The sequence below is a fragment of the Ceratotherium simum genome, chromosome 36, assembly GCF_057802395.1.
Source record: "Ceratotherium simum simum isolate JZ-2026a chromosome 36, ASM5780239v1, whole genome shotgun sequence".
Classification (NCBI taxonomy): domain Eukaryota; kingdom Metazoa; phylum Chordata; class Mammalia; order Perissodactyla; family Rhinocerotidae; genus Ceratotherium; species Ceratotherium simum.
In genome coordinates, this window is record NC_141935.1 from 1,498,468 (window position 1) to 1,513,948 (window position 15,481).

At 40.9% G+C, this 15,481-nt stretch overlaps 1 protein-coding gene across 2 annotated transcripts in view; it reads right to left on the reverse strand.

Annotated features, from left to right (window-relative positions):
- Positions 1–15,481, reverse strand: part of IPO9 (importin 9) — a 43,465-nt gene that overhangs the window by 22,657 nt on the left and 5,327 nt on the right. For both annotated transcript variants that reach the window (XM_087424290.1, XM_087424291.1), the window contains exons 2-5: positions 4,731–4,792; positions 4,422–4,508; positions 3,475–3,676; positions 461–549 (exon numbers count right to left, since the gene is read on the reverse strand). In XM_087424290.1, the coding sequence (XP_087280416.1) occupies positions 461–549; positions 3,475–3,676; positions 4,422–4,508; positions 4,731–4,792 (440 nt within the window). The remainder of the gene's footprint in view (positions 1–460; positions 550–3,474; positions 3,677–4,421; positions 4,509–4,730; positions 4,793–15,481) is intronic.

The window sequence follows — 15,481 nt, forward strand, 5'->3', positions numbered from 1 at the left end:
AAAACATTACCCACCAGGCACTCACATAGTATTGTGAATAAGCTACCATTCATATACACATTAGTCAAATACATATACAGTATATTAAGGGCCTATTATGTGCTATGCAGTGATAGGTTGATTTCAAATACTGAGCCGAGGGGAGCAAGCTTAGATGGGGTGCCTCCAGGAGAGGGCAGAGGTAGCACAAGGCACTAGGTACTTAGGGGTTCCAGGGTGTCAGGAAGTATGAGACATGTGAAGAAATGCTGTAGCTACACTACTCTTCTGTCAAAGGCTTGCCCTGGTAGCCCTAAGTGAAAGGCCTAGGGTTCATCCAGATTCAGATCATACCTTCAGGTATGAGCCAGCAGCAACACAACAGTCTGCCCCCGCCCCCACCCCCGCCCCCCAACAGGAGGGGCCAACCAGAGCCCAAGCAACTCTCATTCACTGTGATCCGGGGTCCAAGACTGCGTACCTCGGCCATAGTGAAGATCTTATACATCTCTGGGAGAATGACAGGAGCAACTAGTGGCATCTGTGTGTCTGTTACTTCCCGAGTGAATTCTACAAAGAAAAAAGCAGTACTGTAAATGAAATCTTGCTTTATAAAGACATGAAGTGCGGGGCCAGCCCGGTGGCATAGCGGTTAAGTTCACAGACTCCGCTTCAGCGGCTCGGGGTTCACAGGTTCGGATCCAGGGTGCGGACGGACACACCACTTGTCAAGCCATGCTGTGGCAGGCGTCCTCTATAAAGTAGAGGAAGATGGGCACACAGGGCCAAACTTCCTCAGCAAAAAGAGGAGGATTGGCAACAGATGTTAGCTCAGGGCTTATCTTCCTCAAAAAAAAAAAAAAAAAAAAAAGACATGAAGCATGAAACTTCTCAAACTGCTTCTAGGTGGCAGTTCCCAAATAGAAAGCACCCACGTAAAGCCAGTGGCCTGGCTGCCTTGTCCTATGGAAGGACAAGTAGCAAGAGTTCCTGATTATTTGTTAGAAGCGGAAAGAGAACAATATGGAGACAGAGGAAAATACAGGAGATTAGGAAAGCAAATCTTTATACAAATATTGAAAGAAAATCTGTAACAGAGCTGCGTAAAAGTCCTTGTGAGGTTGCCTTAGGAAAATTCTGTATTAATCTAGTTTGTGCCCACGTCAACATTCAGAGGCACTTTGAGGTCTCTTACCTTTGGTTCCACATGTGACTCTCCCTTGGCAAGCTGTTGTGATAAGACGTAATAAAACATGTGCAGACTCACTAGATTTAAGGCCGTCCTGCATGTTACTCTTCCTAGTGAGTGACATTCACTGACCCAGAAGTCAGAGGCACAAAGGGATTTCTACCATACGAACGTGGAAAAAGCAACCTACACGTGGAATGAGACTAGAAGAAGGTGAGGGAAATATGGGCCATACCGTTCCCTTCACTTCCAGAAACACTCTCACAAGGCACTGAGACAGCACCAAGGGCCCTGGACTTTTCGTGGAATAGAAGCCCTTGAGTCCAACGTCTGTTGATCTTCCTGGCTCTTCCACATTATCACTAAAAATGGAGCTAATCAACTGGGACGTATTTCAGGAGGCTAGAAGTGCAAGTTGGCAGTTTCAAGTTTAATAACCCCTGCAAATCTCGGCATATCAATCACCAGAAGTCAAATGAAGACCAAAGAGCCGAGGCTGAGTCTTCTTTACCAGCTGTGGTTTCCTCCTGAAGAATAAATTCTTAACTGTGAACAGTGAGTAAGTGTTCTATTTTGTTTAGAAATCCAAGGAAATTAGTCCAAAGAAATGTGATGGATGGCATATTAATGAAACTAAGTTTTATGGAAAATGTAGTATCATTTAATTTTACTCTCATAAGTTTTAACACATTTTCCACTCTCCTATAATCACTCCAGGCAGTCTCAGTATATTAACACTTCACACGCTTAAGTCCAAAATAAGTTCTCTGAGGTCACTCAGCAAATCAGAAAAAGCTTGAGACACCAGCAACATCTCAATCTCCAAACATCTTTGAGATTGAAGAAAACACTGTAGCTTTTGATCAACATTTCAGCCTTAGCTGCTATGTCTGCATCTCCTTCACACCATTAGCCTTACTTCATTTTCCTTGATAAACAGATAAGTTTAATGGGAAGCCTTATTAAAGTGAGACTGATTCGCTATCTTAAAAAACCTGAAGAGAATCAGTCCCATGCTCCTACTGGGCCTCTGTCCATACATCAGTGTCCTGCTATCTTCGTGCATTCTTGAATTGCTGTTGTCAGAGTACAATCTACCCTCCTTTGAAAATGTGTAGAGCAGCTATTTGGGAATGGAGGTTGGCGGCTGACATTCCAAGTCTGCTGACTCCATCACAAAAGGAGACACACGTCCCCCCAGTTCTTTCCCTGTGGCTGACAGAAAAGTGACCTCACCAACAGTGATTTCCTCAGGCAGGCACAATGAAGGCTCTTCCCATCCCAACTACAGTAAATGTACAACCAGCTTTTCCTCCACGTTTTTCAAAAAGAAGCTGAATTTGGTGTTGAAAGACTAGAAGGAATAGGTTTCCTTTCCTTGTAGAAAACATATCTGTTAACTGATGTTCTGGCACCATAAAGCTTTATGTAAAAAAAGAATCCTAAAAGGCTAATTCCACGGAGAGAGTTGTGTGAAGTCACCTGAATAATGAGTCATACAAGAGAAGCAAGGGAAAAGCTGAGACAGGAACATTTTGATCTTTTTGGTAAGTCTGCTCTACACCCTGAGCACCTGTCACAGAGAATCAATAAGAATACAGTGGGTAGTTCCAAAAGGCAGCTGGGGCATGGGAAGAGGGGCTTTGAAACAAAAGGAGAGGAGGGATTTGCTTTTGGACATAGGACTGATATTATCTACCAGCAATATTACATGGACTACTAAAATTGGGCTCAGATGCCAAGTTCAGTAAACTGAGACTCCAAAAGAGTAGAAATGGCATTCATAACTAGGTAAGAACACATTTCAGGTAAGCCAGCAGACCACAGAGAAAAATAATATATAATAACGATGATAATCATAATGACTAAAATTTACTGAGTGCTTACCATCACATCAGTATGTAGATTAGCTCGTTTGAAGCACGAAAAGCTCCTTTGAGGAGATACTACCATTATCTTAACTTCATATACAAGGAAACTCAGGCTCAAGAGACTAGGTAACTTGGGTGAAGGTGAAGCCAGAATATGAACTGAAATCTGAGTGCTTAACCAGGATGCTATTACTCCATTCTTAAGTGGTAAGGTTTAGTAGTGGTAGAAGTACTCTACCAACTTAATTCCCAGGAAAGAGTCGATGGAGTGGAAGGATAGACACAGAGATAAAAAACTAGGAGGGAGGAGTAGCATCAGGGAGAGCTATAAACTTCAATTCCTACTGGTGAGAGCCACTCCATCACACAGCTGCTTCTAAGTATTCCTGTTACTTGGGATCCAAGTACCAACACCAGGGATAAGGCTTCTGATACCTGTCAGCACTCGCATGGCTCCATGGACTGCATTTAAGTCTCCGCTCACCAACATCTCCATGAGCAGGTTGAAGAGTTGGGGCCAGGCTTCAGGCCAGTCCCAGTGGGCAATGGCAGACACTGCATAGGCCACACTGGAGCGCACCTTGCTTATTGATTCTCTCAACCCGTTGGGCAAGAGCTCCCGGATAACAATTTTTGCCTGCAGAGGAAAAAGCCCACCTGCCATTACACCAGGTTATAAGTGACTAGCAGAGTCCTATCTAGTTTATGGGTTGGAAACAACTGTGCAAGATACTGCACAGCTATCAAAAACTCCACCATATAAACCTGACAAATAATTAACTCAGAGTTCACCTGTGATCACTAAACTTATGCTGTCCATTACACTAGCCACCAGCTTTTAAATTTAAATTAATTAAAATTAAAAATTCAGTTCCTCAGTTTCATTAGCCACATTTTACGTGTTCAACACTCATATGCGGCTAGCAGCTACTGAACTGGACAGCACAGATACAGAACACTTCCAACACTGTGGAAAGTTCCAACAGACAGCGTTGCTCTAGACCATACACCTCAGCATTTCTTGGGGGCCCAGAATGGTTGCATAGCACTGTTCTAAGTAGAAACAGTATTTCACTTCATCCTCAAACAACTCTTTAAAGTTGGAATTTTAATTCTAATGTTAGATATTTAGGAAATTAAAGCTTAGAAGTTAAAATACATCTCCAGTATCTCACAGCTAGTGAAGGCAGAACTAGAACGGAACACCTGACACTCGAGCTCTCCTATCTACAGCATGGTGCCCAAAATGCCAGCTACCAACCAAGCTCCCCTTCTGCCTAGTCTTCTGATTGCTCCATGCTGTCCCTGAAAGTTATAGCCCATCCTCTGAAGATGGCCCCTCCAATCTCTACAGGTAGACTAATCAAGTTAACTCTCCTTACCCTTTCTGTAGTTTCAGGAGGCCTAAACTTCTCTGACTGGGCACACCAGTGAGTCTCCACATACTGCTTCAAAATGACTGATGCCAGCTGTGAAGAGAATAAGCCAAGTAGTACAGCAAGAAAAAGACTTTATTCACATATAAAAACTATACACACAGCCTGATACATTCATTTGAAGTATATCTAAATCTGGTACATAATCCTAAACTATTTATAAGTTGGTCTTATTCCTTCTCTTTCCCATAAGAAAGTTTCATTACCAAGTAAAGTGAAATCACTTAGAAATTGGGCCAATCAGTCTGGACTTACCTGACGAATTGCCAGAGCCCCCTGGGGATCTACTGTCAGCTCTGCCAGGTGAACACCAAATTCTGAAAGAGAAAATTTTATTGTTAAGTTTAAGAGCACCAGAAAAGCCATAGCAATTTATTGAGTGCTAACCCTGAGGCCAACAAGAAATGAAAGAAGCTTGATCCGTTGCTTTTAAAAGTGATAATAACCGCTGAGATTGATTCCTCCAAGAGAAACAGGTTGGCTGGCAGGGCACGGCTGCTTACAACGGACAGTTCCAGCACAGTCTTATTTTCTCCAATCACTGCATAGCATCTTCCAGCCATCTTCTCTTCCAAGATGGCAACACCTTCCTCTTAGACAATGAATGCAGTTATTTGACTGAAAACCAGTACTATCTGACCCCAAAGAAAAATTAAAAGGCGTGATATCAGGCGTTGCCCAGATACACACCACGAGAAAAGAGACGATTAAATATAAGAAAATCTGGCTTTAACAGCCTTAGTCCTAAAAATATACTGCTGTAAGTAAACAGTTTCCAATAAGCAATGTAAGCAGTCATCTTGAAATGGATATTGGGAGGTTATAAACAATTCTTACTCCCAAATTAAAATTTAGACCCTTCAATGCAATCTCTATCAAAATCCCAATGATCTTTTTTGCAGAAATAGAAAACTCATCCTAAAATTCATACGGAATCTCAAGGGACCCCGACTAGCCAAAATAATCTTGAAAAAGAAGAACAAAGCTGGAGGACCCATACTTCCTGATTTCAAAACTTCCTACAAAGCTACAGTAATCAAAACAATGTGGTACTGGCATAAAGAGAGACATACAGACCAAGGGAAGAGAACAGACAGCCCAGAAATAAACTCTCACATATACGATCAAGTGATTTTTGACAAGGGTGCCAAGACCATTCAATGGGGAAAGGACAGTCTTTTCAACAAAAGTCTTTCAAACAAATTCGGGAAACTGAATATCTACATGCAAAAGGATGAAGTTGGACTCTTACCTTACACCACATACAAAAATTAACTCAAAATGCATCAAAGACCTAAATGTAAGACTTAAAACAATAAAACTCTTAGAAGAAAGCATAGGACAAAAGCTTCATGACATTGGATTTGGCAATGCTTTCTTGGACATGATACCAAAGGCAGAGAAAATAAAGGAAAAAATAGACAAAATGGACTTCAAAAAAATTTTTAAATTTTGTGCATCAAGAGACACCATCAGGGGGCTGGCCTGGTGGCACAGTGGTTAAGTTTGTGCGCTCTGCTTTGGTTGCCCAGGGTTCACAGGTTTGGATCCCAGGCATGGACCTACGCACTGCTTATCAAGCCATGCTGTGGCAGGCACCCACATATAAAGTAGAGGAAGATGGGCACGGATGTTAGATCAGGGTCAATCTTCCTCAGCAACAAGAGGAGGACTGGCAACAGATGTTAGCTCAGGGCTAATCTTCTTCACCAAAAAAAAAGAAAAAAGAGAGATACCATCCAGAGTAAAAAGGCAACCTTCAGACTAGGAGAAAACATTTGCAAATCATAAATCTGATAACGGAATAATATCCAGAACATATAAAGAACTCCTGAAATTCAACAACAAGCAACATGATTCAAAAGTCGGCAAAGGACTTGAATCCTTCTCCAAAGAAGATATACGAATGGCCAATGAGCACATGAAGAGATGCTCAACATCACTAATCATTAGGGAAATGCAAATCAAAACCACAATGAGATACCATTTCATACCCATTAGGATGACTACTATGGAAAAAACAGAAAACAAGTGTTGGCAAGGATATGGAGAAATTAGAATCCTTGTGCAATGTTGGTGGGAATGTAAAATGTTGCAGCCACTGTGGAGAATAATACAGTGGTTCCTGAAGAAATTAAAAATAGAATTACCACACAATCCAGCAAATTCCACTTCTAAGTATATACCCCAAAGAACTGAAAGCAGGGTCTCTAAGAGATAATTGTACACTGTGTCCATAGCAGCATTATTCACAATTGTTAAAACGTGCAGGCACCCAAGTGTCCATCAACAGATGAATGGATAAGCAAAATGTGGTATATACATGCAATGAAATATTATTCAGCCTTTAAAAGGAAGGAGAGGGGGCCGGCCCCGTGGTGCAGTGGTTAAGTGCGCACGCACTCGGCTCCTGGTGGCCCAGGTTCCAATCCCAGGTGCACACCAAGGCACCGCCTGTCAGGCCATGCTGTGGTGGCATCCTACATAAAGTGGAGGAAGATGGGCATGGATGTTAGCTCAGAGCTGGTCTTCCTCAGCAAAAAGAGGAGGATTGCCATGGATGTTAGCTCAGGGCTGATCTTCCTCACAAAAAAATAAATAAATAAATAAATAAAAGGAAGGAGATTCTGCAGTACACTACAACAATTGCTACAACAGATGAACCTTGAGGACATTATGCTAAGTGAAATAAGCTAGTCACAAAAAGACAAACACTGCATGATTTCACTTATATGAGGTACTTAAAAGTAGTCAAAAAAAAAAGTATTCATAATCATAAAGACAGTAAGTATAATGGTGGTTGCCAGGGGCTGGGGGAGGGGAAAATGGGGAGTTATTTGTTTAATGGGTATAGAGTTTCAGTTTTACCAGACGAAAAGAATTATGGGGATGGATGATGGTGATAGTTATAAACTGAACTGTCCACTTAAAGATGGTTAAGATGGTAAATTTTAAAACACACTTAAAATTTACCATCTTTTTTACCACAATAAAAAAACACTAAAAAAATTTAGATGTAACTTACACTTGCAAAGGAGTCACTTATCAAATATTTGTGAAAAAAGGAAGAAGAATGTAAGAACCAAGAGTGCATCACAATTTTCACATCTCACATTCCAGGGCTGTGCTATTCAATATGGTAGCCATTAGCCCCAAGTGGCTACTGAGTACCTGAAATGTGGCTAGTGAGAACTGACATGTGCTGTAAATGTAAAATACACACCAGACCACAAACTTAGTATGAATACAGAATAATATGAAATATCTTAGTAATGTTTATATTGATTACATACTGAAACAGTTTGCATACATTAGGTTAAATGAATAGAGTAATAAAAAATTGAATTTACCTGTTTCTTCTTACCTTGTTAATACAGCTACTTGAAAATTTAAAATTTTGCATGTGACTCACACTGTACTCCTACTGAACAGCACTGCTCTGGAGAATGGAGAGCTGCTTCTCAGACCTGCTCAGCTGTGGCAGGTGCACAGGTTACACAGGCTCGTCCCTCCCATCTGGAGGGAGCTATCGATGAGTGCGGTGAGCTCCACAACTGGGCAAATTTAGGTTCAAATCCTGGAGCTACTATGTCTGACCTTAGGCAAGTCACTTATCCTTTCCAAACCTCAGCGTCCTCATCCACAAAATAAGGACAAAGGTATCTAGTGATGAAGCAATCCCGTGAGGACAGAAAGATACCATGCACGTAAAGTACTTAGCATAATGCCTGGCACACAGTAAAAACTTTAAAAGTCAGTTGTTGTGCTATTATTGCCACCACGAGGACATTGTTTGGCTTTCCTATCTATGCAACTAACGTTATTTTCCATGGTATGTTGTAACTATCATAACTAAGGGTACTTATGCAATAAAAAAGCTTCATATCAAGAAAAAGTTGTTCCACGCAATGTTCCATGTTAAAGTAAATAGGTTAAAAACTACTGAAAATGATCTATGTCTATATTTTTAAAAATGCTTTATTCTGAAATAATTTTTAGACTTAAAGGCTGATGAACAGTACATCAAGTTCATGGACATCCTTCACCCACATTCCTCTGATGTTAACAACTTAGATAACTGTAGTTCAACACTCAAAACCAGGAAACTAACACGAGTATACTACTATTAACTGAACAGACATGATTAGAATTTCACCAGTTTTTTTCCCTTACCATCCTTTTTCTGTTTCAGGAACCAATCCAAGATGCCACATTTATTTGACTGTCATATTTCCTTAGCTTCCTCCAACACGTGACCGTCCCTTGTCTTTTATGACCAGAACACTTCTGATGAGTTATGATCAGTGATTTTGTAGAATGTGTGTCTGACTGAAGTTTCCTCATGATTAGACTGACGTTGATCCTCTCTGGCAAGAATACCAGAGAAGTGATGCTGTGCCCTGGGGATATCAAATCAGGAGTACATAATGTTGACACATTTTATTAGTGGTAATGTTAACCACAATCACTTGGTCATGTGGGGTCTGCAGGGTTTCTCCCTTTGCAACTGATACAAATCTTGGGAGAGACACTTTGAGATTATGCTAATATCCTGCTTCTCTACAAACTTTCACCCATTGATTTCAGCATCCATCTGTGGATCCTGCCTACAACAATTACTACTGTGTTGTTTGCCTAATGGTGATTCCGTATTTCTTTTATTCTCTTTACATTTATCAATTTTTTTTTTAAATGGCTGTCTTAATTTTTTTATTTATTTATTTTTTCCCCCAAAGCCCCAGTACATAGTTGTATGTCATAGGTGCACATCCTTCTAGTTGCTGTACGTGGGACGCGGCCTCAGCGTGGCGGGAGAAGCAGTGCGTCGGTGCGCACCCGGGATCCGAACCCGGGCCGCCAGCAGCGGAGCGCGCACACTTAACCGCTAAGCTACGGGGCCGGCCCTACATTTATCAATTAACTGCAATTCTTCTGTAAGGCAGAACTGCCCCTTCCCCTTTATTTATCTGTTTATGCCAGCATGGAATCACAATACTTTACCTTACTCTACGGGTTTTCATTCAATACTCCCATTTATTCTGTTGCTCAAGTTGTTCCACTTTGGCCACCGGCACTCCTTCTGGACGGCTCCTGTGCACTTCCACACGCTCCCATCCTTTTTCAAGCACTTGCTTATTTTCCGATATCACAAGATATTCTAGGCTTATCTTGCATTTTCTCTGCCTAAGCCCTGGAATCAACTTTTTCTCCAAGGATCCCTGGTGCTTTATAGTGGAGAACGCTATTTAGAAACCAAATCTCAGGGGCTGGCCCCGTGGCTTAGCGGTTAAGTGCGTGCGCTCTGCTGCTGGCGACCCGGGTTCGGATCCCGGGCGCGCACCGACGCACCGCTTCTCCGGCCATGCTGAGGCCGTGTCCCACGTACAGCAACTAGAAGGATGTGCAGCTAAGACATACAACTATCTACTGGGGCTTTGGGGGAAAAAAATAAATAAATAAAATTATAAAAAAAAAAAAAAAACAAAACAAATCTGGGCGCTAGCTGTGCTCATCGCTACTGGGCTGTCACGGGTCCTAGGTCCTCTCAGAGAACAGTGGTAGGAAATACATGTATGTGTATAACCTACAACTACACATAGGTCTGTCCACAAGTCCGCCCATCCATCCACCAACCCATCCATCATACTGACACCTCGGATGCCAACCCAGCACCTCAAGGTTCATTCTACTTTTCCTCCTTTTCTTATTTGTAATTCTTTCTCCAACAGTGATAAATCTGGCTTTCATTATCTATAATAAATTGACGTACTTGTTCAGTCTTAGTATACACATAAACTAATTACAGAACTATTAACCCATACCCTTGTGAAAAACAGATATATTAACTGGAGTACAATTTTTGCATATAGTTCTTTTTGACTTTAGTCTTATGATATGCTGTCAAAATACAATCTTCCAAAGTTACTTGGGTTAGTTCTTTTCTTTCCCAAGACCTAATAACTGACATGTTATTCACCTGTAATACAGTTAGGTTCATTTGTTACCAACTTGTATTCCATTTTGGGCCTCCTCCATCGTTTGACTTTAATCATTTACTTATTTTTATAAAACACTACTATGATTCTCAGAGTCAAAGCTATACAAAAGGGCATATTCCAAGAAGTGTCGATCCCTCCTCATCCTTATTAACTTCTTTCCACTCTTTCCCCACCCACTCCATGTAGGTAACCAACCAGTTTCTGGTTTATCTTTTCCGTATTTCTTTTGCATAAATGAGCAGATACATGTGTATCTTCTTCTATCCTCTTGTTTACATGAAAAGTAGCATATTACAGAGACTCTTTCTACATTGTTTTTTTTTTTCAGTTAATATTATATCCTGGAAATCATTCCAAATAAATTCAGATTCCTCATTCTTTTTTACAGCTGTACAATATACTACTGTATAGATGTGCCTACTTAACTCATCCACTCTCCTATGCATGCGCAGTTAAGTTGGTTCCAACATTTTGCTTTTATAAACAATGTTACAGTAAGTAACATTGTACAGTATGTATTTTCATACTGTTGCAGGTATATCTTCAGGGTAGATTCCCAGAAGTGGGACTGCTGGGTCAAAAGGTTAGTGCCTGTGTAGTGTTGTCAGGTGTAGCCAGATTTTCCTCCTGCAGGACTGTACCAATCAGTATTCCCACTAGCAATGTTAAGAGTGTTCCTCCACAACCTTACCAACAGAAGTGTCATCATACTTTAAAATTTTTGCCAGACTGATAGATGAGAAATGGTATCTCAGTGTTGTTTTAATTTGTATTTCTCTAATCACGAGTGACTTTCAACTTTTTTCTTTTCGTGAGGAAGATGGGCCCTGAGCTAACATCTGCCAATCCTCCTCTTTTTGCTGAGGAAGACTGGCCCTGGGCTAACATCCATTCCCATCTTCCTCCACTGTATACGGGACACTGTCACAGCATGGCTTGCCAAGCGGTGCGTTGGTGCGTGCCCGGGATCCAAACCGGCGAACCCTGGGTCGCCGGCCGCAGTGGAGCGCGCGCACTTAACGGCTTGTGCCACCAGGCCGGCCCTGACTTGAAAACTGTTTTTTGTATCTTCGAGTGCCATTTTCATGTCTTTTTGGGGAGGAGGAGGGGTGATTTATCCGTCCGTGTCTCCCTTCATTTCTCTATTTGGGTTTTGGTCCTTTGTTTCTCAATTTCTAAGAGTTCTTTATACATTAAGGATATTATCCTTTTGTCTGTGGTATATGCTGTGAAAAATGTCTCCCAGTTGGTCAGCTGTCTTTTAACGTTTTATATGGTGCTTTTTGTCATGCAAACAAAACATTTTTTTTTATGTAGTCGAACTTATCAACCTTTTAGCTTCTGCAAGGCAAATGAAACCAGGATTAAAATGAAAAGACAACCCACCAGCTGGGAGAAAACATCTGCAAATCATATATCCGACAAGGGGTTAATCTCCATAATATATAAAAAACTCACACAACTGAACAACAAAAAAACAAACAACCCAATCAAAAAATGGGCAAAGGATATGAACAGACATTTTTCCAAGGAAGATATACAGATGGCCAATAGGCACATGAAAAGATGTTCAACATCACTAATCATCAGGGAAATGCAAATCAAAACTACACTAAGATATCACCTTACACCCGTTAGAATGGCTATAATCACCAAGTCAAAAAATAACAAATGTTGGAGAGGATGTGGAGAAACAGGTACCCTTATACACAGCTGGTGGGAATGAAAACTGGTGCAGCCTCTATGGAAAACAGTATGGAAATTCCTCAAAAAATTAAAAATAGAAATACCGTATGATCTAGCTATCCCACTACTGGGTATTTATCCAAAGAACATGAAATCAAGAATCCAAAGAGGCTTATGTGCCCCTATGTTCACTGCAGCATTATTCACTATAGCCAAGAAGAGGAAGCAACCCAAGTGTCCCTCCACTGATGATTAGATAAAGAAGATGTGGTATGTGTATATATATATATATATATATATATATATATATAAAATGGAATATGACTCAGCCATATAAAAGACAAAATTGTCCTATTGGCAACAACATGGATGGACCTGGAGGGCATTATGTTAAGTGAAATAAGCCAGACACAGAAAGACAAACACTGTATGATTTCACTCATATGTGGAAGAAAAACTAACACATGAACAGAGAGAACAGTTTGGTGGTTACCAGGGGGAAGGGGGTTGGGGGGAAGGCACAAGGGGTGAGGGGGCACATGTATATGGTGACTGACAAACAATAATGTACAACTAAAATTTCACAGTTATAAACTATTATGACATCAATAAAAAAAGCTTATCTATCTTTTGTTTTATTGCCTCTGTATATTGAGTCGTAGTTTGAAAGTCTTTCCTTACATCCAGGTTAAAGAAAAATTCATCCACGTTTTCTTCTGGAACGTGTATGGTTTTATTTTTTAAATATTTAGATTCCTAATCCATTTGGAGCTTATTGTTTTGTATGGTGTGAGACACTGATCTAATTCTAAACGGCTACCCAGTTGTCCCAGCATCTTTCATTAAAAAGTCCATTGTTACCCCAATGACTTGAGGCACTACCTTTATACTAAATTCCATAGGTACTTGTATCAATTTCTGGACTTCCTAGTCTTTTCCACAGCTCTGTCTACTCATGTGCCAGCGCCATGCCGTTTGCTTTAATTACAGAGGCTTCATATAATTGTTTTAATGTCTGGTAGAACTAGTCCCTTCTCAGAGTTTTCCTTTTCAGTGTTTTGGAGTTATTCCTCCACGCTTGTTTTTCGGTGAACTTTGGAATCAACTCGTCTAACTCACCTACAATGCTGACTTGTCCTATCCAGGGACAGTATATGTCTTTCCATCTGCTCAAGTTTACTTTTAAGTCTTTCAGAGTGTTTAAGAAGTTTACCCTAATAGGTTCTTGCACATTTCCTGTTAATTTTATTTCTAAGTATTTAATCTTTTTTGTTGCTATTGTAAATGTTTTTTTTAAACCACCATTATGTCCTCTAACCTTTTATTGTTTGTGTATACAAAGGCTACTGATTTTTGTATTTTAATTTTACGTACTGCTACTTTACTGAATTCTTAGATTCTTAACTCATTCTTATTACACCCTTATTTTAAGCTGCAGTTTTTGATACAATCCCATGGCATCTATCATTCACTCAGGAAAGGAGAATTTTTGCAAGACCACTGCAAAAGAAGCCACATTCTTTCTAAAGCATTCACTAAGTGATTAAATCATAAGTAAGCACTTGAAACCTACAAATTACCTCTAAAGATACTGAAATCCATTCTAATTCTTAGGATTAGTTTGGCTAATTCAGACTCTGGTAAGTCTATAAAACCCACTTATAGCAGAAGAAACAGCAGGTACACATGGGATGCCAACATTCCAGTGTAATGGAGAAGGCGCTCTACAACGCGTGTGTGGAGCTCAACCAAAGGAGTCTGAGAAAGAGCATCTGAAGGCATTGCACTTCCTGCCACTCGGATACTTGGTGTGATGGTGGATGCCAACTTCATGGCCCCGAGTCTGCTCCGAATGTCACTGTCTCTCCAGGCACAGCCTCCCTGGATACAGTCTACTAATTCTGGTGGGCCTTATGTGATGTCCTTCAGAAGGATCTATGAGCATGTTCATAAATTACATGAGCCACACAGTATTTTCTTTTCAGGCACTATTTCAGTAATTTTTGCACGGACCACTGTGATGTGGGTTTTTTTTTTGCTTTTTTTTTTGTGAGGAAGATCAGCCCTGAGCTAACATCCGTGCTAATCCTCCTCTTTATGCTGAGGGAGACCGGCTCGGAGCTAACATCTATTGCCAATCCTCCTCCTTTTTCTCCCCAAAGCCCCAGTAGATAGTTGTATGTCACAGTTGCACATCCTTCCAGTTGCCGTATGTGCGACATGGCCTCAGCATGGCCGGAGAAGCGGTGCGTCGGTGCGCACCCGGGATCCGAACCCGGGCCGCCAGTAGCGGAGTGCGCGCACTTAACCGCTAAGCCACGGGGCCGGCCCTGATGTGGGTTTTAATGCTCCTGACAAGAGCATAATTTTTGGATCATCACTACAGGGACAGACTAAAACGAGATCAAGATAAACAAAATCTGTAATCATCTGGTGTGAAAAAGATACCGAGGAATAAAATGAGACTTTTTGAGTTGAGACTATAAAGCTTAAACACACGTGAATAATTACTTTTCCAATGAAAGCACAGACTCTGTCACAGTTCTGGGGGAACACCAAGGCTCATGGAAGGGTAAAGGAAGCCATGCATTTTCCATCAGTCCACGCTGGTACCAACCAGAAGAGTCACTACAGTATGAAGACCAGGCAAATGCCACACACAGCTCCTGCCAGTTTTGGGTCCTTTCTCAGAACTGAGAACTTCAAATCTACTCTTTTTAAAGAAAAGCTTAGCGTGAATACGTTTTTTCCATACCTGTGCCGGGAGAAGGTAGTACCCTGGTGACGATGACAACAGCTGGGAGCTCTTCGCTCTACACAATCTTTAAATTAATCTTGTCTAGTAACCTATCACAGATCATACCCCGCTTTCCACCAATCACTTTGCTTCACACATCACTGAGACTGTAAAGGATGGTGAGAGAAAGGGATCATCAGATGATTAAGATCCATGTGGGGCCTAGAACTCTAAGCCAACCAGGGGATCTGGACCTACAATGAGCATCATAAGATGGATTTTCTTTGGAAGTTTATTTTCTCCACAGAGGAAAGAAGAAGCTGGAAAGTTCGAGTAACATGACTCTCTGTTCAAAAGCCTTAATGGGAAAGAAAATCTTCAAAGAATATCATCAACTAAAGACAAATTTCAAAAATAGAATGAATGAAGAGAATAGATTTTTCTTCTCTGCAGGCTCCCAGTTTTAAAAACAGTGACCACATGATCAACTCTGGTTTGGAAACCCAAAAAATTCAAAGACAAAGAACTCATTTGCATTAGGTTGTAGGGGGACATAGGAGGGAAAATATCAATTACTTTATTTA